General features: G+C 44.7%; 1 protein-coding gene across 4 annotated transcripts in view; it reads right to left on the minus strand.

Moving 5' to 3' along the window:
• CDC42SE2 (CDC42 small effector 2) overlaps positions 1–24565 on the minus strand; it is a 67918-nt gene that overhangs the window by 7871 nt on the left and 35482 nt on the right. For all 4 annotated transcript variants that reach the window (XM_004696593.2, XM_045285143.1, XM_045285144.1 and 1 more), the window contains one exon: positions 4153–4254. In XM_004696593.2, the coding sequence (XP_004696650.1) occupies positions 4153–4254 (102 nt within the window). The remainder of the gene's footprint in view (positions 1–4152; positions 4255–24565) is intronic.

The following is a 24565-nucleotide window of genomic DNA, read 5'->3' on the forward strand; positions in this document are numbered from 1 at the left end:
TCTTACGATCCATTATAACAATCAATAATTCAGTTAAATCAAGCATAATTTTATAATTGCTACCACCATCAGTTTCAAAACATTTTCTTTCTTCTTGAACTCTGATATCATCACCCTTTTATCCCCTCCCTCTCACCCTACCTGCCCCCCCCCAGGAACCCTTATTATTATATTATTTATAATTATAATAAATCACTTAAGGGGGGTCTCTTACATATAATAGTCTATACATCCATTATACTAAGTGGATATGTACAAATATTGTCATCAGCAATTTCAAAACATTATCTTTCTTTGTGAACCCCTGATATCAGTTCCTCTTTTGTCCATCCCCCCCCCGCCCTGCCACCTTGCGGAACCCTTAGTGTGTTATGTGTTGTATTTTTGGTGTATCTTATACCATCCGTTGTGTCCGTTCACCTTCAATTCTGTCATTTGTCCCCTCTATCAGCTCCCCTTCCCGTACCAAGGAATCATTACTCCCATTACCATGTCTCGGCTTTCATGCATCTGACACTTATAACTACACAAATGAACATTTACAGGCCTAACAAGCTGAATGAGGTAAAACAAAGACCATGACAGTGAGGGAGGAAATATTACAGAACTAGAGGATAGGTGTGTGTTTCATCAGTGCTATACTGCACCCTGGATTTATCATCCCTTTCCAGGGACTGTCAAACTATCTTACAGGTGGGCTTTGGGTCTCCACTTTGTCCACGCTCCTTTGTGTCACTTTGATGACTTATTTTTGAACTTCTGATACCTCTTTCCCATCGACACCTCATGATAACACAGGCTGGCGTGCTTATTCCATGTGGGCTTTGCTGCTTCCCTACTAGATGGCTGTTTGTTTAACTTTAAGCCTTTAAAACCCCAGATGCTTTAGCTTTTAATAGCTGGGCACCATCAGCTTTCTTCGCCACATTTGCTTATGCACCCATTTTGACTTCAGCAATCATGCTAGGAAGGTGGGCATCATAGACTGTCAGGTTATTCAAACAAACCATTTTTGTTTTTTAAAGATTATTTTACTGGGGGCTCTTACAGTTCTTATAACAATCCATACATCAATTGTATCAAGCCTATCTATTTATGTTGCCATCATTATTTTCTAAACATTTACTTTCTATTAGAGCCCTTGGTACCAGCCCCCACCCCGCCCCCGCCCCCACCCCAACAAAGTTTTTGTAGTGAGGTTAAGATTTAAGTAGAGGCCCAAGTCCATCTGCTTCCTTGTATACATATATAAACAAATACCCCTGTCTTTATATATTTACATATCTATACTTATAACTATATATGCTTTACTTTCTTCTTCTTTGCTCCTTTCTTTTCCTTCCTCCTGCCCCACTAACATATTTACCCATCTTTCACCTCAGTAATTCCTCTTGGATACATTTCAATTGATCAAACATGACCAGGCACGCTACACCCTTCTCACCATCAATTTTAGAACCCTTGCTATTCATTTCCTGTCCCTGTCGGTATTTAATACTTTAGACCTATCAGAAAAGCAAGAAAACCAGCATCACCTTAATCTTTTTATATTGTGTATCTTTAATGCTATGTAGATTCTAAGACGGAAAATAAATGTTGATGTTCAAGTTCAAGTCCACACTAAAGGATTTGGCTTCTGTGCTGTAACAGAAACCTCTCAGTGTGGAGACTGAGTGTATCACTGTGACTGGGGACATACCGTATCTACCACAGGAGGGTCAGATTGCTGACAAGGTCACGAACTCCTCTCTGCTTGTGTGTGAAAAGGACTCGGGGACAGCAGCCTGTTGGGGGCGGTGTGTGTGTGTGTGTGTGTGTGTGTGTGTGTGTGTGTAGGAAGTAGAGGTCTTCTGTCAGCCGTTTCATACGGGCCACGGTGCATTTCTAATACTAGCAGCTCATAGCTAAAACCTAAGCTAAAACTTTCTCTTTGGATAAACAGCGATCGATCATGGTTTTGTCCTACTTGTACTTACTCGGACGGCACAGAACAGCAGAGTTTCTTCCAGCAGACCAGGCTTACATGCTTTAGAACGACCCTGAACATACACATCCTGCCTGGCACACGGAGCTCAGTGCTCTGTGGAGCTGCAGGCATGGGGGCACGGAAGAGCCCGTTCCAGGAAACAAACTAATGTATGAAATGGCTGCACAAATCTGCAGGGTTCCAAAATGTGAAAACAATATAGGGGAAAAAATCCCTTTCAGCCAGCAGAGCCAGCTGCAGGGCAGAACATGGCGAGGGCTGCAGTCCTGCCTAGGAGTGAGCTGGGGGGCAGGCGGGCAGCCCTGCAAGAAGCACAGTCCTAACACTCTCCTCAGATTTAGGGCAAGCAAAGGAAGACAGAAAGTATACGAATTCCAGACTTTTCACTGAGGCAAAATGGCAAACAGGACCCTTCAAAGACATTCCGAAATGGACATAAGCAAGATTTGGAAGGTGCGTGAACCCAACTCTTCATATATATAGTTTTAAAATTTTTTAAATGGGGAAGAAGGGATTTGTTGATGAGGAAGGAAGTAAAATTCCACATGTGTAATGAATTTGAAGTTACTCATGATATATGCAACATGACCACCACAGTAACAAACCATCAGGGTCTCCCTGCTGATCAGGACCTGAAGGTCCTGAATTACATTTTGACAGCAACATGAAACCTCTTCCATTTCCACAACAGTTGTTAAGGGAAACAAAGCACTTTTCCTACAGCTCTACAATGAACAAACTGTTTCCTTTTGTGGCAGCTACAAAAGCCATTCCTGTGCTGACCTGGAAACTGCGTGACAAACTGTTGGCAGTATCCAGGATAACACCCTCCCCCTCCCGTTAAGTCCCGGTTATGAAGCTGTTGTTAATGCTGTCCGGTGAGTGAGTCCACAATAGGCCATGATCTGTATTCACGAAGCCTAGTAACTTCCTGGTCCCAAACACTTGGGGGTTATGTCGACACACCTGTGTACCTCAGGATTGGGGAATCAGAGGCCCCTGGGACTTAGTGGCTTAGGGCAAAAGTGAAGCAGAGTTCTGATGAAAACTCCCCAAGCGAGTGGTGCTTCTAATTACACTGCACAGCACAATGCACGCAACCACCCACCTTAGATAGAAACAAAGGCATAGGAGAGGCCAGCTGAGTAAATCTAATGTCTATTCTGAAATTCACTAACACCCTGATTGAAAAGAAGACACACAGACCTCCCTTCCTTCTGGGTCTTCCTCGCCTTAGGAAGGACAAAGCAAATGTTGGCTATGTGCCCTAAAGGGGTAAGGGCAATTTTGAACCCCACGCTTGGCGCACTAGAATTTACAGCTCAGTAACAAATAAATCACAAGATATTCTAAGATCAATAGGTAAAGGCTAATGCCTTATGAATACATATGTTTGTAAAAGGCAAGGAGGGGGGAGTGGGGAGGGAGGGGAAAAAAAGCGGACCTGATGCCAGGGGCTTAAGTGCAGAGGAAATGTTTTGAGAATGATGAGGGCAATGAATGTACAAATGTGCTCTACACAATTGCTGTATGTATGGATTGTGGTAAGAGTTGTATGAGGCCCTAATAAAACGATTTTTTAAAAAAGGAAAAAAAAAGATAGAGAAAAAGACAATATCATAGTATCAAAAGGCTGACCTTTCTAAGGCAGTGGTTCTCAACCTTCCTAATTCCATGACCCTTTAATACAGTTCCTCATGTTGTAGTGACCCCCCCAACCATAAAATTATTTTTGTTGCTACTTCATAACTGTCATTTAGCTACTGTTATGAATCGGGTAACCCCTGTGAAAAGTTTGTTCCCCCCGCCCCCCAAAGGGGTTGCGACCCACAGGTTGAGAACCACTGCTCTAAGGCCTTTGTTGAGAACACGGAGAATCCAGGAACATTAGCCTCCATTCTGAACTTGGAGCCTTTGAATTATGTAGTCAGGGGAATGGGGCCATCAAGAGCTTTAGTACAAGAAACCATTATAGTGTGGTAAAAGACCATTGTCATAGAGAGCCTGATGGTTCAACATCTCCCTCTCTCACACACATTAGGCACTCACACTGGACGTCTAGTTCACTGAGCTCCAGTCTGTGTGAGCACTAATGTGTATGCAGCAGTGTCGGGTAGGGAACCTGCCCTTGGCCGGCCCTCTTGCATGCTCACCCACACACTTACAGAGTTCATCCCACTGAACAGGTCTCCTGAGCCGACGTGGGCTGTGTGCACAAAGTTGGTTGGCTCACCGATCATACTTCGGTCAATCCGCCGTCGCCTTTTCTAAAATGAGGAACAATGAGTCGAAAAATTAATTTTGTTAATAAAATACTGATTCGGACAGATTTAAACATCATGAATGACAATTTTGTTTGGTATAATAAGTTTGTCCAGAACACAAAAAACCCTTTGCCTGGCCTGTCACAATTACCTCTTAAGACAGCGGTTCTCAACCTGTGGGTCTTGACCCCTTTGGGGGTCAAGTGACCCATTCACAGGAGTCGCCCTATTCCTAACAGTAGCAAAATGACAGTTATAAAGTAGCAACGAAAATAATTTTATGATTCAGGGGTCACCACAACATGAGGAACTGTATGAAAGGGTTGTGGCCTTAGAAGGTTGAGAACCACTATCTTATGATGAAACCCCCAATAGGAAATAGATACACACACGAAAATCACAGGTCAGTATTTGGAACTTAACATCTTATTTGATTCAGCCCAGGGCATCTACATATCTGTACAGTAACCAGTTACCCTTTGCTCTGAAAACAAAACAAACAAACAAAAAAAAATGAGTACCAGTCACCCACTATTGTTAGCAATGACTAGTGTGGCTTTGACATAACACTCTGATTGTGAGTATGCCTACCTTTCATCATTAAAAAATAGATGGAATGTGATGTAATGCCATGATTTAGAGTATCCCAGCATACTTGGCATTGCTGCGATTTTAGAGATACTGCAGTGGTTTTTCTTCTTTTCCTTTTTCACTAATTTAAAGTCTGAGGCAACCCCGCACCAAGCCTGACTACTGGTGTCATCCTCCCAACTGCACATGCTCACTTTGTGTCCCTGTGCTGCACGTGGGCAATTCTCACAATATTCCCATCTTTCTCAACAGTGCCGGTGCACACAGTGTAGCCCTCACTTTTCTCTGCACTGGGAAACCCCAATGCTCATGTGACTCATCAATTCATTAGATTTACAAGGAAGGGAACTAAACTCAATTTCTACACTTAAAAAAAAAGCCCATCTTCACACATTTGCTACCTAGCTTTGCCCAGGCACGGACCATGTAACAAGCCTGCGGCCGCCAAGTCAATTCCGACTCACAGAGGCCAGGGGGGGCGGAGATGACATGCCCCATAGGCTTCCACAGCTGTGATCTCGACAGGGGACATCTTTCTTCCACGGAGGGGCTGGTGGATGTGAACCTTGGACCTTTCCATTAGCATCTAGGCACTTCACCACCGTGCCACCAAGGCTCCTAGGCCATGTAATAGTAATAATAGCTCTCACTCAGTCACTGGGATTAATTTTATTTTTTCCTATTACTAATCCTTTAAAATTATTCCCTTTAAAAGCAATCTTCTTAATAATCCTCTTTTCAGATTTAGTGCACCTTTCATAATTGAGGAGGTAAAATGATTAGTTCTGGAGCCCTGGAGGTGTGGGGGCTGCGTGCTGGGCTGCCACTCGCCAAGGTCAGCAGCTTGAAACCACCAGCTGGTCCACGGGTCAAAGACGAGGCTTTCTCCTCCCACAAGACTTAAGTCTGGAAAACCCAAACCCACAGGGCAGTTCTACCCTGCCTCTGACTGGGAACCAACTCCATTTCAGTGAGTTTACGGTTTTTGCTCAATGAGGCACACATTCAAGAGTAGACGTTTTTATCTGAGTATGGCTTTATTCTTCAGCCTGGAGGTTTTCCTCGAAAAGTTCTCTAGTTTCCATAATATAAAAGCAATACAATTTGCAACTCTTCAGCCCTACCACGGTCGTGTGAAAAGTCACACACATCACCCAGCGAACGCAGATTCTGCTTTCCAAAGCAGTAATCATTGCCCCTACTTTGTACAACAGAGTTAATTGGCAGATGTTTTGTTACATATTTCAAAAAGTATAAGCAGGCCTCAAAAGTTCACGGAAAGAGACAAAGAGAAAGAAATGAAGACACGGAATTTTTCCATGAACTGTTTGAAGCCCCTCAGTATGAAAACACAAGCAAACAAACAGATGGCAGGCTGGATGTGGGCCAGCAGCACTACAGAATTTCACCAGTCAATTTTGCCTGTGTTTCAGGGCTCTTGCTTGTTATCAGTTCATGTGGCAACATTATTACAGGTTGTTGTTTTTTCCCTTAAATGTGCTTCATATATGAATGATAATCTATAGCCCCAAGGAACGACTATCCCTACGTTACTTCAGGCCCTTCCTGAAAGAATGGCCAATCCCATGTCTTCCGGGGAAATCCTGCCATAAGGATGCTGTTGGGCAGCCCAGTGAGGGCCTAGATCTGCCGTGGTCTCCGACCTCCCTGCTTTGTGTGCATGTGCTGGCTCCCGGCTACTGCTTCTTCCATGTGGCGATGTCAGGTGCTCTTGAAGGTGCTACAGGCCAAGGGGTCCGTAACTGCAGACTCGCAGCTCACCCCACCCAAACCCCACAGTCATCCAGTCAAGTACCACCCATAGCCACCACAACCCAAGATGGGCTTTCCAAGGCTACTAAACCTTCATGGGAGCAGAGACCCGTCTTTCTCCTGTGAAGCGGCTGGGATGTTTGAACTGATGACCTTTCAGTTCGTACCCAACGTTTATCCCAAAGCAACACATGGGTGGTCCTTTAGTCCAGGAGGCTGCGTGCAGGGGTGCAGCACCCGTCTCCTTCCATCCTGCTCCCCACCTCCCCCACACTTTCAGTCCGTCTGCTTCCACCTATGCGGCTCAGCACACTTCCCTTTCCACGCTCTTTGCTTCTGGGATGACAGAGCACACTTCCCTCATCGAGCTCTAAGAAGCAACCCTAGATTCTCTTTTCTAGGATTAAGGTCGGCCAAGGAGATGCCAGTAGTTGTTATGTCTTTTTTTCCCTCCCTAGTTACAGATGATTATATTTCCTTTAAACTTCTCTCATGAGGAGGCTAATTTGCTCAGACACAATTCTATCTTCACCAAAACCAAATTCACTGCCATCAAATTGATTTTAACTCATTGCGAGCCTGTCAGGCACGGTAGAACTACCCTGGTGGGTTTCTGAGACTGTAACTCTATGGGAATTGAGAGCCTCTCAGAACGGCTGATGGTTTAGAACTGCTGACCTGTGGCTAGCAGCCCAATGCATAAACACTATGCCACTAGGGCTCCTGCTCCATCACCAGCTGTTGTGGATTTTCTCAGCACCCAGGCAGAACTGACTGCTGGGACTCTTTCCTTAGCAAACTACCGACTGGAGGGCAGGCAAGGAGGGTTCTAGGTAGGTGGCACATTCCAGATAGGACAGGAAAGAGTAGCTCTTGGTTAAGTCAAAAGGAGAGCAGGTACGTTTCACAGGGTGGTGGCACCTGCAGGGGCAACAGCATCTGATGGGCAGAGAGAAGAGCACTTTCTGAGCAAGCCCTGGAAGGGCTGGTGTACTGTCTCCATCCTCCCATGCCCGGGGAACACACAAGACAGCCTCTGGAGGCTCCCGGTCTGTCTGGGGAGCAGCAGGAGGCTGCACTGCGTCGTGAACTGTTCTCAGGAAGGAGAGGAGTCTGCATGGGGCACACGTTTCTTGAAGGAGTTAAGTGACTGGATTCTACCTGTTTGCTGACCTGTCTAAACACCAGGATGCCTGTGAGAGGGAGACACCAGCACACACTCACAATGTTGCGGGCTGGTGAGTCGACTCTGAATGAGAGGACCCACCCATGGCATTGAACTACCCACGAGATTCCCTGGGCTGTAACCTTTATGGGAGCACACTGAGCTCTTCTCTGAGGGTGTGGCTGATGGGTTCCAACCACCGACCTTTTGGGTAAGCCAAGCGCTTAACCATTGCACCACCTAATTATACAGCACACCTCTTCCACTCAGTGAAGGAGAATTTGCTAACAGTGAAAACTGGATGGGTTCCAAAGATGCTCCTTTATTACCGAGACGCCTAGGGCAGAGCATGTCTGCTTACTTCTACAGTACTGGGCATACTCGGGAAGGAACATCTGAAAGCAGTGAATATTTTACTGAGCTGGTAGTCAGACTGTCCTCTCCATCCCGAAGCGCTTGGCCCCATCTAACCTGTATTTGCCGAGATGGAAAGTAGAGGCTTCCCACCCATTCTTCGTGGCTGACCAGGCACAGGAAAGACGGCTGCACAGTGCAGGAGATGAAAACGTGGAGGGAGGGTGGCCAGCACCAGACCACGCAGATTTGTCTTCTGTGTAAACGACTGAGCTGTGATTCCTCACAAGAGCAACAGAACATACGTGGATGGCTTTGGGTGCAGGGGAGCGACATGGTTACAAGTGTGTAAAAGGTCAGCCCCCGACAGCGACATGGAAGGTGGGCCCAAGAGGAGCAGAGAAGAGATTCTAGTAATGCTGGTGAGAAAGGGTGAGCAGCCTTCTCCAAGCAGCAGAAATGGAAAGACGACGGACAGGGCCAAGCGGTGTCCCCTGGAGCTCAGTGGTGGAGGGACAGTTTTACTATGGCTCTTGTACCCAGTGTCCTGGGTGTTCGTTGCATTGAGAGAGGGGATTGGTCAGTGTTCGTTGCCACCCCCTCGGCTATAATGATGAGCCATCTCTGAAGCAGCACGGAAGGGAGAAAGCTGGCGGACCCTGGAAGAGCACGGTCGAGGTTTCTGTCTGAAGTGGCGGAGGCGAGACGATGCAGCACAGGCTGTGGCCCAGAGGCCCAGAGGAGCGGCAGAGACTCTGAGGCACCCTCTCCTCAGCTGTTCCTAGACGACGAAACTGTGGGAGAAAGTCACAGGCATGCTGGCCTTCTAACCCTTGGAGGCAAAGGCAGGTGTTCATGTGGTTGAGCTGAGGACTGGAGAGACCTGGCTGCCACATGGCTGAGAGGCTGACAATGAGAAGGAGATTGGGCTTCTGGCTGAGACCAGTAACTCTATCCTTACTGTCTGCTAATCCTGACTTGTGGCAACTTATTAACTTCTCTAATAAAAGGTCTTAATTTTAAGTGTTGCCTGTGAGTTGTGTGGCCATTGCAATGAATTATCAAATCCAGCAGCAGGGTGGTGTGGGAGGAAGGGTTGGTGTTAGAATAGGTAAGAAAGGATGGAGCATGGAGGCTTGTCTGGTCCCAGCCTCATGGCAATAGGGAAGCCGGGGGAGGTCAGATACGTCCACCTCCATTGCCTTTTACCAGAATCACAACAACATTACAGGGCTATCGACTGGATTTGGATTTGGCACCTGCAGCGTCAATATTTCTGATTTGGGTGGTGTGTGTGTGTGTGTGTGTGTGTGTGTGTGTGTGTGTCACTGGGTTAGACAACCCTAGAGGAGGGGGAGGGCTGTAGGGTGAAGAGAGACTGTTTCAGATGTGCTGAATTTGAGGTACCTGTGACTGACGCACGGAGTCCAGTTGAATATATGGGTATGGAGTTAGCAAGAGAAATCTTCAGGATCAGCACAAGGAGGCCAAAGGCATTTGTCCATGAGACTTCCCGGGGAGAAGAACAAACAGAGAACACCATTTCCAAGGCTGGGCAGAGGCACAGCAGCGTTCAGGGAGGCTGATGAGTCACAGACTGTAGGTTAGGAGGAAACCCACCAGCGTCGTGTTGACAGTGTCCAGGCAGGGGCAGGCAGCAGAGCGGAAGGCTGGTGCAGCGTCAGTCAGGACGAAGGCGGAGCTGGGTGGAGGAGATTGGGAACATCCAAGGCAGATGGACAGTGTCCCGGCACAGAGCAGAAACGAGGACAGACTGGTTTTCTTTATTTGTGTAAGAAGGGTGGCACTTGATCATAATTAAGTTCTAATGGGGAAGAGCCAATGAGAGAGCAGAAACTGAAGGTAAAGGGAAGACCTATCAGCATTATAAAGGCCAGAGGAGACAGAGAACGTAAGACCCCGACGATGGCTGTGCAAACATTAGACGCCTGCACCACTCGAACATTTTGGTGGACTAGATTAACGAGATTAGGACAAGATTTAAATCATGGGCAACAGGGGAATCCCAGCACGAAGCCTCGGCAGATAAAACAGGAAGTGGTGTGCTCTACTGCAATTGAAACAACTCTCTCGGCCAGTAGCAAAGAGGCACCATTTTCCCTGGAAACCTATGTCGTCTTTTTAAAGGGAATTCTCTTCCGATTGTTAGCATATGAACAATTCTTGCCCTCCTCAAAATACTAACAAGTTATTGCGTCTCCAATCTACTGATGGTACATGAGAATTATTAGTGTTTGGGTGGTGGGGATTGGGGAAAAATGTCTCTGCCCAGGACATTTCCACATAATTATTAGCCATTACAATATAATCCTTATTAAAGATCACAAAGGCATAATTTGGAGTAGATGCAAGAAGGGAGTAAAAGGTTAATTTCAAAGGACTGACTGCTATACAGACTGTTAACATCCTGATCTGAACCAGCCAACTCTAAAAATGCATTACGGGGCAACTGGGACAACAGATGGGATAGCATAAGACAAGGAATTCTGATGGATTTTGGGGTGTGGTCACCTTTTTTAAAGTCCTTGTTGAGCAGTAAAATAAAAAGTCCTTGTTGAGCAGTACTGATACATGCTAACGATAACATAGGTAAGTCTCAAAATAACTCTGCTGAGTAGGTGAAACCAGCCATAAAAGGGATACACATGGTGAATGCATTTATATACCATTCTAGGCGATGCAGACTGCTGTGTAATGGCGGAGTGGACCTGGGAGTGCCTGGGGCAGGGCCTGGGGCAGGGTGGGAATGGTGCCTGTGGAGGCGCTTTGATGGACACAGATCAAAGCTTACCCAAGCACACTGGAATACATGCTGTTTATTGTATGCCAGTGCATGCAAGTGCACACCTCAGTACAATGTTTAAAAACAGAACCATTGTGTCTTTGAGATATAAAATGAAACCGTTTGGGGGATGAAAATTTGCTTTAAAATGACCCAATTCAGGGGACAGATGAAATAAAGTGGCCCCACACTGGTACTTTTTGAAGTTGGATGCTACCGACTAGGGGAGAGGGGAACGCTTTCCTCTGCTTCTGTGGAAAGTGGACAATTTCTATAACGTAAAGCTTGAATAAAGATTTCACTCATTTAGTCTCCTCCTACTCTTACAGTCTGACATGAAAATATCCCTATCCTGTGACACAGGCTGGAATAATAAACAACATTTATTGTCTAGTTTCTATCACAAGTTTATCTTGTCCTCATTCTCTCAGGCCTTATAACTCTAAAATAATTTTCTACTCATGTCCTGTTTTCCTCCCCAAACCTTCAGAAGACATCATGTGCTTCTGAAGCACTGTAAACTTTATATATAAAAAACCCCGCTAATGCTATAACATATGGCTGCCAGTTTAGTTTGTCATGCTTATTCATATGTGCTATTCACTGGCACACATTACCTGCTTCTTTTTAAACAATAAAACAACCCATGAGCAACAAGAGCAACACAAATGGTCCGAGTCTAGTGGCAGGTGCCCCTTTCCCCCACTTTGCCCACTTCGACTGTCAGCCCCGCCTACGGCTGGCCCCAGCAGAGCTGCAGCAAGCCTGTCTTTCATCTGGGCCCAGGGGCATCCAGAGGAAAAGCTCTTCGTTAAAAACAAGGGCAGTCCCTCTGAGATCACCACACAACTTCTGTTGGCACCTCTGAATTGTGTGCCCCCTCTGGAACCGACCGGTGTCGTGACTGTGAGAGAGGACGCTCACCTTCCGGCATCCAGAACCAAGCGTACCGTCTTTCTTCCGCAATGCACTCTTCCTGCCGGAGCCATGCTTTTTTGTGGGGGGCGGGGGGCGGGTGGGGACAACACTTCTACCAGTACTTTGAGTCTAATTTAAGGCGTGTCCTCATCCCTCCTTCCTTACACATCAGGTCTCAGGGATTCCATCCACTCACGCTGTCCACCCACCGCACTGCCACAGGGACTGACTGCAGGTCCCTCTTTCTGGAGCTCCCAAGGGCAACCTCCTAACTGGCAACCCACCCCCCAGGGGGCCGTCAGTATCGTGTACCTGGCGTCTGGACATACTGCTCCAAAACACAAATATGATTGTGTCAATTAAGTTTGAAAATCCCCCAATGGCTTTCAAAAGATCCAGGTATGTTTTAAACAACAAACCAACCATCATATGAAGTTCTATCTACCTCTCCTCTTCATCTTTGACTACTTCCTTCCTTGCCTTGTAAGCAGCGGCCTTGAACAGAATGGTGTGGGGTGCAAAAACCCACACGGCACACAAGAGGGGGTGTGAAGCACAACCTGATGCCCAGGTTAGAGAAGCTGCTGGTAAGTATTTTCGGCTATACTTGAGTGAAATAAATATACTGCCTTTCCTTTCAATTTATGTATACTCGGCTTTTTGGGTTTGTTTTTTCAAATGGCAACTAAATTGTTAAGATGTGAATACTTATTAAGCTGTCTGGGCCGAGTTAGTTAATAAGGGAAAACTGTAGAGGACTTCTCTTAGTCGAAGGACACTGTGAAAAACACCATGAAGTGTTAAGGGCATGGAAATCAGTTTGGGAGCCTCTGAAAGAAGTTGTTAATTTTTAAATTATGGTCGGTGTGATTAGAGAGATGCATGGCCATTTATCCCGTGGTGCTGCTGTGAGTGGTTCTCTGTGAGCCGAGACGTCTTTCAAACTGTCTCCTGGACTCCTATTATCTGTCTAGCTCACAGGAGGAAAAACAGACTAACAAAAGCTATCATAATCTAAACACGAACAATATTTTGTCTTGGGGGGGGGGAAGCTAAATAAAATGATTGTTTCTGGTGGACCTTCACTGAGACAAAAAGCATAAATGGTAATAATAGCAATCAACTCCATGAAATGTTCTTATTCTCAATCTCTTCTCATCTGGTCCTACTCATTCTTTCGACCCAGCACAAATGCCACCTTTTGTGTTCAGGTGGTGGGGTAGTCTCTGGTCTGGAGCAGTCACAAGTGCATGTTTAATATTTCAGTTGATAGCACCAAAAACACTATTACTCTAAGTTATCCGCTTACAGATGTTCCTATAACCCTGAAAGTTCTCCTATGACAGTTGCTATGCCTGGCACATAATAGACAATGCATGCCTGTTGAACGAATAAAAGGCCCTTTAAGAAACAATGTCAGCTCAGTTCTCTAAACACGGTTTGTTTTATCCATTATGACCAAACACGTCTCAAGGACCTATTCACATGGGAGATGTCAAAAATGGAATGCCACATTCTAATGCACTTTGTTATTTCTGTTTAAATTGAAGTATCTAAGAGCTTTATTTTTTCTGCTTTTGAATAATGCTATCCACAAAGGGCTTCCAGTTGTAGTCACTGTCTAAAACAGGAGTCTGTTCTTAGCTCATAGGCTGGGGACAGCAACAAACCCACCTCACCCATCACACTTCATATGCCCATCTCCGCACATTTTCACTCTTTACCTCTGGGATCCACCCAAGTTTTCCACAGCACACTTCCAAGCGAGAGTCAGTGTTATTCAATACCCGAACCTGAAACTCTGCTTCTCAAGTAGATTGCGACTCCTCTCCGCCCTCTGGTGCTTGATAAATCTGAAGCCCACCAGAAGACCACTCTTGAGGCTCCTAGGTCTATTTACAGAAGTATCAGTGATGACTGGAGCAACAGAGCCCACAACCGAAAGATTCTACTCTCGAGTTGAACCGACTTAGGCAGTAACATTATAAGCTACACTTAGACTTCATAAAGAGCAAACAAGACAGACGAAAATGTAAAAAAATCTTTAGAAAGAAATAGTTGGAAAAGGCACTCTGTTACTATGACTCCAACAACAAAGAAAGAAGTGACTTACTAAAGGGATTCATCCCAAATTAATCCACCGACATGCATGTGAGTGAGATCTAATACCACGTTCAAAACAAGACACAGCCTATCCTCACTTAGGGACAGGGAAAAGGCCATGCAAATCAGCACCACGAAATAATACAGAAGTTTTGCTCTTTATCTTTCAAACCAAATTAATTTTACATGGAAGAAAGCCAAAAGGTAACTGGTGTTAAGCGCTCGCAGACTGGCTGCACAGAAACCCTGCTGAAGGTACACTCAACTCACAGACTGATCGTGACCTTGAAGGGCAGGGTAAAACTGCCCCTACGGGTTTCCGAGACTGTAAATCTTTACACAAAAGTAGAAAGTCTCATCTTTCCCCCATGGAGCAGTTGGTGATTTTGAACAGCTGACCTTGTGGTTAGCAGCCCAATGTGCACCCCATTAACGCCACTAAGACTTGTGAAGGTATGCTAGGGGCTTCAAAGGTCTGTGGAAATTTTTGATTTTACTCTGGTCATTCTATTAATGGGGTGTAAAATGGTTTCAAAGTTTATGTTAGTATTTGGTAAAGAGATTCATGTTTTTGACATTCAAACTATCAATCACTAAAAAATAAGGACATGTGGGTATAATAAAGCTATTTTAATAATTTTACATTTCTTTTATTGATTTGTGTTGATGCATTTCAACTTTCTTTTTTTCCCCTTATACCTAAACAACAGTTTAGAGTACGCCATACTTGTATCAAGTAGCATGTCTGTATGTGTGTATATATACATTAGTATGTTTTTGCTAAACGAATTTGAGGTCGCTGTAACATTTTTACCAGAGCAGTGAAGATGGTCAGAGTTCATTTCTGTCCTCCTGGATAATCAGGGATACATCTGATAGTGGATAGACGCCATTTCTTTCAGCATACTTTGTTTCTTCTAGAAATAGTCACCCTCTCTTCCACTCTTTCCTAACCCCAATGGTATGATCTTGTTGGGCTGTGAACCAATCTACAGCCCTAAGCACAGATTCTCATATTTAGGTGCAAGCTTGAAAGAAAAATGATACTTTTTCCAGTATCTGGACTTGTAGTATAATCTTCTACTGTAGGAACTATGAATGCAAATTCTATTTCTCTGGCTTCCAGAACTGGGCTCAACTTACTGGACTGTCAGTGGTGGCCCTCAGGTGAAAGGGTTTATATAAGGAGCCCTCAAGATTAAAGATAAAGAGGCACACACCACAGAGAAATCAAATCAACCAACTACAGTTACGGACAGGGAATTATTTACAAGTACCCAAAGGCCAGAGAGTCCATGTTGGAAATATTTATAAATAATTCAGGTTGTTGGCAATGCGTTTAAATTCAGTTCTAAGTCTGCATGTGTGTCGGGGGCAGGGGTGGGAGAGCTGTCTGCTGAGTTTGGTAGATAACTTCTCATGCAGGATCAATTTCACAGCTGGTGACAGATGAGAAGTTTGCAGGAGGCCCCAAAATGTGTTTTTAAAAGGAATCTCTGAGCTAAGAGTTTATAGTGACCTTGGTGAGGGCAAAACTTCTAAAAGCAAAACTGAAGGCATTCGCTGCTGGTGAGAAAGAGCCCAGAGGGCACCTGGGAGCTCCTTCTCGCCTTCCATTTAAAGTTCGTTTCTGGGCTAAGTCACATATCCCGAGTTTGGAAACCGAAGTGTGAAACAAGTTCTTAAAAGCCTGAAATAGCTGTTCTAAGTACCAGTGATGTATTTGTCAATGCTTTTGTTTAGAATGTTAAAGCCTTTTCTACACTAGAGCCTGATGCCACCATGGGACTATTTCTGTACACGGTGTGCACGCGCATGTGTATGTGTGTAAGCAAGTCAATGAGTGGCCAACAGTACTGACAGAAAATGAGGCAATATGATGGCCTACATTAGCATCTACAGAGCGTGACACTCCAAAAATCCCACGTTTGTTCTGAGGAAAGAGTATGAAAATTATTTCATTACGTCCCTGTAAATATAGGGGACTGAGTCAGCTCAACAGCAATCAGTAGGTATGAGGGGACTCCAAGAAGAGGAGGGCTCATGGGAAAAAATGGAACTGAAAGTAAACGATTTTCCCACAAAAATTTCAAAGCCGTTGTCTATGTACAAAGGTAGGGAGAAGACACCAGCTTTCTTCCTGCGAGAGATGTGAAAACCAAGACCTGGTAAGGCAGGCAGACCAATGGCTCATCAAGGGGTGCACAGCCTAGTCCCCCGGGCTCTGGAGTGTGTTTTCTTTACGGCAGAGGGATTAGGGTTGTTAATCCAACGGCTAAAGTCCATGGGGAGCATAAACGGCTAAAGACTAGGCTTTTAATGGCAGGGTTGGCTTTTTGAACCCATCCCGTGGTGCCTGATAAGACAGGCCTGATGATCTACTCCCAAAAGTCACAGCCGGTGAACTGAAACACCCCTGGAGTGCAGTGCCACTAGAAACACCTTGTGCCACTGTGAGTCAGAATACATCGGAGGGCAACCTTGGCTTTTTCGTGCGTTTGTTCAGGCATCTGGGAAACGGAAGCTGAAGTCTCCGGACAAAATGCAGTCTCGCAACGCCTTGATTTGAGCAGAGAGAACACTCTGGATTCCTGACCTCCAGCACTATATGGCAATAACGTTGGTTTGTTTGAAACCACTAAATTCTGATAGTGTGTTATGGCAGCCACGGATAATTGCAGGAATAACTAGGGAGATGGTGTTACTTGCCAAGGTCCCACAGGTAACTAACACTTTACGCCACCCACCCAGGGACTCAAGTAAAAGCAGATCTTGGAGGCTTTTTGTCCATTGGGCTTTCCTTCACATCATTGTACTGCCCATACCAAACTCACTGCCACAGAGGCAGGCCTACTCACAGTGACCCTCTCCCACAGGGCAGAATTGCCCCTGTGAACTTCCGACCGCAACTCTTTACTGGAGAAAAAGCCCCATCTTTCTCCTGAAGAGAGGCTGGCGGTTTTGAGCTGCTGACCTTGCAGTTAGGAGCCCAACGCCCAACCACTACAGCACCAGGGTTCTACTGATATTGACAGTGGCTCTGAAATTCTCTTTGATTCAGAGAACCAACTCACTGCCATTAAGTCCTTTCAATGACTCATGGGGACCTAGCCAGGGTTTCTCAGGTGGCAAATCTTAACAGGAGCAGGTTATTCTTATCTTTCTCCTGAGGAACAATTAGTGAGTTTGAATTGCCAACCCACTACCTACCCAACAGTGTCACCCACCAGGGTACCACAGCAAAGACATCATGCCCAATTAATCAGATTTTGAGCTTCCTGGGTTGATCACCTAGTTTAACTTCCTCTTCCTTTCCATCTTTTTATTCTATTCTGTGGAAGATGTCTTCTTTGACTTTCTCTTCCAACTCTTAAATTGGACACCTTTATTTCAGCTGTCATATCACTTCCACATCTCACTTTTTGTTCTAGATTTGTTATGTTCCTTCTCCCCTTCTTCTCTCCCTTTACAAGCCCACTGTTCCCGTTTAGCAGAACCAGTATCTTGACTGAATGATATGTGGTGTGTGTGTGTGTCGGGGTGGGGGGGGGGGGGTGGGGGGGGGTAATTTCTGTCTTCAGCAGCATCTCTTGGCTCTACCTTGTTTTTATCAGTGATTTCTTTTGGCCTCTTCTCATCTCTCATGATCATTGACTGGGCAAGGCTGTGGAGTGCCGGGTTTCACCGAGTGTGGCGAGAAGCCACGACTGTGTTGTCACGGGTCTTTTCTCCGGAGCCAGTCAGTTCTCTGGTGGGGGACCTGCTAATGGCCAGTCTTGAGGGGTTCAGCCGACAGCTGCAGACATTCTAAGAGCCAAGCAGTAAAAGACAGTCGGTCCACACAGGGCAACTGGCTTCCTTCATGGAAGTGACCTTTTCTATAGGCCATTGGGTTGTACTGCACTCAGCTCCACATTTCCTCCCCACTATTTGTTTGCTTTGGTTAGCTCTCATTCACTGTGGTTGCTTCACTCTGTTTGCTTTCTCCTTGTGGGCTTCTTCACACTTTAAAAACAAAACCGAAAAAGCACCTCCTTTCTGACAATGTAAAGTGGGGTTTCAGGAAAGAAATATAAACACATGCATTCAGCCCAAAGGAGTAGCCTCCTTTGGTAACCGGAAACCAAATAAAGTCAAATACAACCTCTACTCCCTTACTGACATGTTCCAAAAGTCTAGGATTTTAATAAAATCCTAGACCTTTTGTGAAAATGGAGGATGATCATATCAGATCATAAGACGAAGGATGGCCGCATTACCTAACTACCAAATTACATTGATTCATAATTGCCAAAGCACTGAGTATCATGGTTGAGAAAGGTTAATCCATAACCTTGCACCACTGAAGCCAGCATTACTTTTACCTCGCACCTCGTAATTTGTCCTTGACAGATGCCCATCATTAATGCACAAAATAGTGGGACAGATTTTTTGACTATTCTCGTGCAATGTTGGTTAAAGAGACAGTCCATTAATGAGGAGTGGATGTAATTCTACTAAGAGACCGACTTTCTAGGGTTAGGTTACCCTTTAATTCCTGGGTGGTGTAAACCATAAACATGCTCATCTGCTACATGAAAGCTTGGAGGATCAATCCAGCTGCAGGCCCCTCAGAAGGCCTGGAGACTCACTTCTGAACAAACCAGATGCAAACGTCTCATAGACCACAAATCGACCCTGGCAGCTAAGAGTTCACAATGCGCTGGAATCACCTTGGAGGCAAGTAGTTTTCTTCACACTATAAAGGCACTACTCCAAACAAACCAATTTAAAATGAGAAGAGATTAAATCTGTCAACATCCAATCTTTGAATGCTGGCTCTGGAGGTTATGGTTAAGGTCATAACATTAAATTTACCAACTTCCAGAACAGAAGCTTTTAGTGTTCGTTAGATATTATGTGAGATTTTATACCAATCATCTTTTTATATCTATTTTAATTAAAGACCTACTTTTATTCTACTGAATTTGAGGCTGATCAAGTGACTCTGGGTCAAACACTAAGTATTGGCCATGGAATTCACACCATATCTGAACAACTACAAAGCCAATGTGGAGAAAAAACCAAATGTGTACATTTGGTTTTTCAAAATTAAACTTCGCCTTGGGGCTCCTAAAACTACGTTCAACTACTCAAAGCTAGTATTTCTTATTAACTCCATCTGTTTTTAAGGTGGGAGGAAAAACCAGGACTTAGTCTGGGTTTTTTTGCTTAGTTAGAGGAAATTCTGCTCTCTTATTCCATAGGTACGACTGGCATATGGTCAGCACCATCCTAAAAACTTTTTGCACATAATAGAGACCTGCAGAAATCTCTGTGCATGTTAAAATCCCTGCGCGGATGCCATCCAACTGCTACAACAAATAAAATTAAAACCAGACCAAAACAAAAAGGGGTGAGGAAAAGGGAGAATTAGAAGAGAATGGCAGGCATGTTTAGCATTGTTTTAATATCTATGAAAGTACTTTCATTAAGGAAACTGATAAAAATGGTGGATATTAAGGAACATATGGCTGGCTTCACCAAAACAAACAAACCAAAGCTGTTGGTGCAGTCAATTCCAACTCCTGGCAGCCCCACATGTGACAGGGCAGAGCTGCTCCCTGGGGATTTCGTGGCTCTCATTTTAGACACAGAATGCCAGGCTTTTCTGTGCCTGGTGGGTTGAACCAGAGAGGTTTGAACCACCAGCCTTTGGATACTAGTTGGGCTCAAACTTTCAGTGCCACAAGCTAGTGGTGTGCATTTGCACAGTCTCCTAATTCATATTCATGAGTATGCATCTCCATTTGGGTAAAATTCACTAAAATGGTGTGAGCCGGTTGAATAGACTGACTCATGGCCACCTCATACGAGAGGCTGAATTTCTCCAAAGGGTTTCCTAGGCTGTAATCTACACAGGAGCAGGTCACTTGGTCTGTCTCCTGCTATGCCACTGGTGGGTTCGAAACACCAACATTTTGGTTAGCAGCCAAATACTTAGCCATAGTCCTATACTAGGGTTCTTTTCAATGTACTATAGTTATTCTAAGTAGCACAATAGTAGTAATCCCAGCATAAATACAATTTTTAATTACATTTAACTTTAAATTCTAACTTTTATATACTTGTAGATTCCATAAAAATTTTCCCCACAATGATGTATAATTTAAAAGCTGAATGTTACCTATTACTGATCAGAAATACAATTTTAGTTCCATTAAAAATTTGTGTGTGTGAACCGCTCAGGACCAGCAGTGACAGTGGCGATACCGGGAGGGAATGGGGGATAGAAAGGGGAAATCGATCACAAGGATCTACATATAACCTCCTCTCTGGGGGATGGGCAACAGAAGGGTGGGTGAAGGGAGATGCCGGGCAGTGTAAAATAAGATATAATAATAATTTGTAAATTATTAAGGGTTCATGAGGGAGGGGGAGGGGAGAGGGGTAAATGGAAAACGAGGAGCTAATTCCAGGAACTCAAGAGGAAAGCGAATTTTGAGAATGATGAGGGCAACAAATGTATAAGTGTGCTTTACACAATTGATGTATGTATGGATTGTGATGAATTGTATGAGCCCCAATAAAATGATTTTTAAAAAATGATTAAAAAAAATTTGTGTGTGTGGATTGTTATAACTATACATTGCAGAGAATGGGAGTCCCAGAACACTTAATTTGCTCCCACAGAACCTGCACATGGGCCAAGAGCCAGCAGGAACAAGGGAATACTGAGTGGCTGAACATCAGGAAAGGTGTGTGTCAGGGTTGCATCCTCTCATTATATTTATTCAATCTGTTTGCTGAGCAATAATCTGAGAAGCTGGATGATATAAAGAGGGACCAAAGGCTCATTATCAACCTGCAACACGGAGATGACACAACTTGGCTTGCTGAAAGCCAAGAGGATTTGAAGTACCTCCTGATGACGATCAAAGACTACAGTCTTCAGCACGGAATACACCGGGCGGGCGGGTGGTGGAGGCGGAGCTCTCCCACACTGTGTGGGAGCGAGGAGCACTCTGCGCAGTAACAAGCAGCACTCCGGGAAGGTGGTGGCGCCACCCCACACCTCAACCCCTTCACTTCCAGAGAAACCAATGTGCTGGTAGCCTTACCCGTAAAAGGACGGATGATCACCAATCAAGCATTGCGATAGTGCAGTGAGCTTGGCCCTCTCCACTGGGGGACACCATTTTACAGGCTTTGACATCTGACACATATTACCGTTCTAAAAGATTTGGAGTTAGATAGCGTGGCTAGATAGGAATCCTTGTTGCTTCTTGAGCTGACACCACATGTAAGTGCAGGAGCACTGGTGGTGCTGTGGTTAGAGTGCTGTGCTGAACACAGAATCAAATTTTAACCACATGGGTTTATGGGAAAATAGCTTGAGTTATCTAGCACAAGACTTCTATTTAAACTGAGTAAGGATCGATTTAAGACATACATCAAAGAACTATTTCCTCTCTGGTGTGTAAGCAAGTTATGAAAATATTCTAGTCTCTGGGAAGAAATGCCTTTCTTCTCATTATTCTCCCCCCCAATTCTATGGACACTACTAATTTACTACTTCTGATTAGTTAGGAGCACAGAAACAACAGGATTAAAATACCAAAGATCCACTCCACAGTTTTGTCAAGAACCCTTCTGGGTTGGCCTCAAGTATACACAGACAGAATTAACATTTCTCTGTCAGGCTGAAAGCGCCATGGCGCTACAGTACACTCTGCAGCACCCTCACCAAGCAGCCGCCTGAAGGCACCACAACACCCACTCCTAGAGCAGGGCCAGCAGCCCCAGCCCAAGAAGCAGTCTCAGGAATTTCGAGGCTGTGCAACACAAACAAAATATTTGAATCAGTTCTCCACAAGGCCTTCCTATAAAGTACAAAAAATACTTTCATTTCTCAGAATGCATAAAGTTTCCTATTTTTATTACATAGACTGAAGTTTCGAGATATTTTAAAATGGTGTTTGTGGATGTAGACAGTGATTTTGTGTGAAATGAAATAAAGTGAGAGCATGCACACTTTGGCTTTTTTTAAAGCAAGAGAAAAATGGATGGCGTTTCTAGCATACTCACCCCTCCTTCAGGGTGAGGAATGTTATTTCTTTAAGTGTAAGTGAACGTGTGCTACCTGAGGTCATTACGGCACAGCACCTGAGATACCCCGCACAGGGGGGCTGGTTCTTCTGGTTTAGAGAAATCCTCTGAAATCATGGAATGCCCCCAACTAGAGTTTCTTCTACCACCTTCCCAAGGAGTCAGCTGGTTCATCCTTTAAGGATGAAGTACTGGTTTTGAACCTTTTCAGAATATCTAAGGTTTCCTACTGATCCCTAAGTATCCACTGATCCCCCACAACCCTCCTCCCTCACTCCACGTCCTGGGAAGCAGCCTTGTTTCCTCGTGGCAGGTCCTGCCCCATCACTTGCCTTCCCTTCCTCTTGATCTGACGTGTCCCGGGTGGGGCAGGAGGTTCATGTGCTGGGCTCCTAACCAAGAGGGTCCACCCACAGGCCAATGATCTACTTCTGAAAAATCGGCCACCCAAACCCCTACTAAGCACAGTTCTGCTGACACACACAGACTCACTCTGAATCAAAAGCAGTCTGACAGTAATATGAAAAAAGTCTCAGTCCTGTCTTGCACTAAGAACGACAAAGAGGGGAGAAAGACACGTCCCTGAAGGAAGAAAACCCTTGACTGTCGAAGGACTACTCACTGCTTTCCAGACAGGCAGGCTGGATGACAAGGCAGGGTGGCTCACAGTGGGGGCGCTCAGATGTGCACACAGACCCTCCATACCACTGGGGAAAAACAAGCTATTCCACTCCGCCACTACCTTTTCTCTCCTACAGGTTCGTCTTTGCATAGTGATTCTTTTAAAAACACAGGAAGATCACGTCATTTAAGTTTAATGTCATTCTTTAGAAGAACCGAAATCTCCCCATGACCTTGAAGGCCACCTGTGACTTGCCCTCGGCTTCCTCTCTGGCCTCAGTTCCCATCCCGTGTCCCTTGGACTCACTTCTTTGTGGTTCCCTCACATCACATTTAGAGCCTCGACACTTTCCATTCGCTCTGCCCAAAGAGTCTTCTCTAGATATGTGTGGTTCACTCCGTAACTTCCTCACTGAAGATGCATCAGAGAGGCCTTCCCTTAACACCTCAGGTATTAAATCAACGCTCCATTTCTCCAACACCATGCGCTATCTTCTTTTTTTGCTCTCTTTTTCTACATAGCTCTTACCATCAGTTAACGTATTGTTTACTAATATCTCTTCCACTAGAGTGAGACCCATGAGGCTCAAGATGTTTGTTTGTTCACGATCGCTTCAACAGGTCTTGCAGCTCACGGTAGAAATACCATTGTTTCTATAGGCACCAATATATGATGGCTATATACCTCCAGGAGCCCTGGTGGTGCTGTCCTGCATGCTGTTGACGGTTAACTGCAAGGTCAACAGTTCAAATCCACTGGCTGCTCTACGAGATAAAAATAAGGCTGTCTTTCCCATAAAGATTTACAGACTTGGAAACCATATGGTAACTAAGTCAGAATCAACTTGATGGTGGTGGGCTTTGTTTTTTGTTTTAATGCACTTTAATGTAGAATCTTAAAACATATACACACATTTCACAGATACCTTCAAATAGTATTATAACCAATCAATGCCATGTGGGGAAATATTCAATGGGGAAGACAAAATAATCGAAATAGAAAAGTATTATATTTTCTTCCTGTAAATCCAGTCTTCGTCTTTTTTTAAAAGCAAACTAGGCTGTCAGAGTTTAAAGCATTTGGCCGCTAACCAAAAGGTTGGTATTTTGAACCCTCTATGGGAGAAAGATGAGGCAGTCTGTTTCCTTGCAAGCCTGATGGTGCTGTTCTTCTCTGTCCTATTGAGTTACTATATCTCAGAAGTGACTGCAGTGGGGCTGCAACGTTTATATGCTGATGAACTAAACAGGGAGAAAAATTCACTAGTCGTATAAACAGCTGAAAACTATCTCTCATTTATTTTTCAAACCTAAGCTGCAGTGTACTTAGAGGAGGGCTTCGTGCCTGATAGGGGTCAGTGTGAAAGAGGAAGCCCCTCAAGGCGATGGAGCCACACAGTGCTTGCATCAGTGGGCACAGGACTGGGCCATGTTTTGTTCTGTTGTAGATGGAGGTATTATGAATCAGAAAAACAAGGTGCAATGCACCAACTAAGCAAATGTCTAATCCATAGCCCTAGTTACTCTTAAGATAAACATTTATATAGAGCCAATGAAAAAGTTTTGATTACCATAACTCAAAATATTTAGGACTCTATTAGACTCTGTATTAAAATGAAGGAGTACGAAGAGAAAACTATGAATCATCTGCTACTGCTCAGAAAAATGCATCATGCTTTCTTTCCAATACTGGAAATGTACAAGAGCAGGGGTGGTAAAGAATGGGCGGGAGGGGTGGCACTAAGTACTCTGTTTCAGTGAATAGTTGTAGAAAAGCAAACTTTGGAGATGACCAAGCAACTTTCAAATAAGGCAGTCTTGGTCCTAACTCACAGCACAGCAGGGATATGTTTTTATACAATGCTAAGAATACATCAAGGAGCCCTGTTGGTATGTGT

The sequence above is a fragment of the Echinops telfairi genome, unplaced genomic scaffold (genome assembly GCF_000313985.2).
Source record: "Echinops telfairi isolate 266 unplaced genomic scaffold, ASM31398v2 ScPeMD7_7469;HRSCAF=8507_1, whole genome shotgun sequence".
NCBI classification, from domain to species: Eukaryota; Metazoa; Chordata; class Mammalia; order Afrosoricida; family Tenrecidae; genus Echinops; species Echinops telfairi.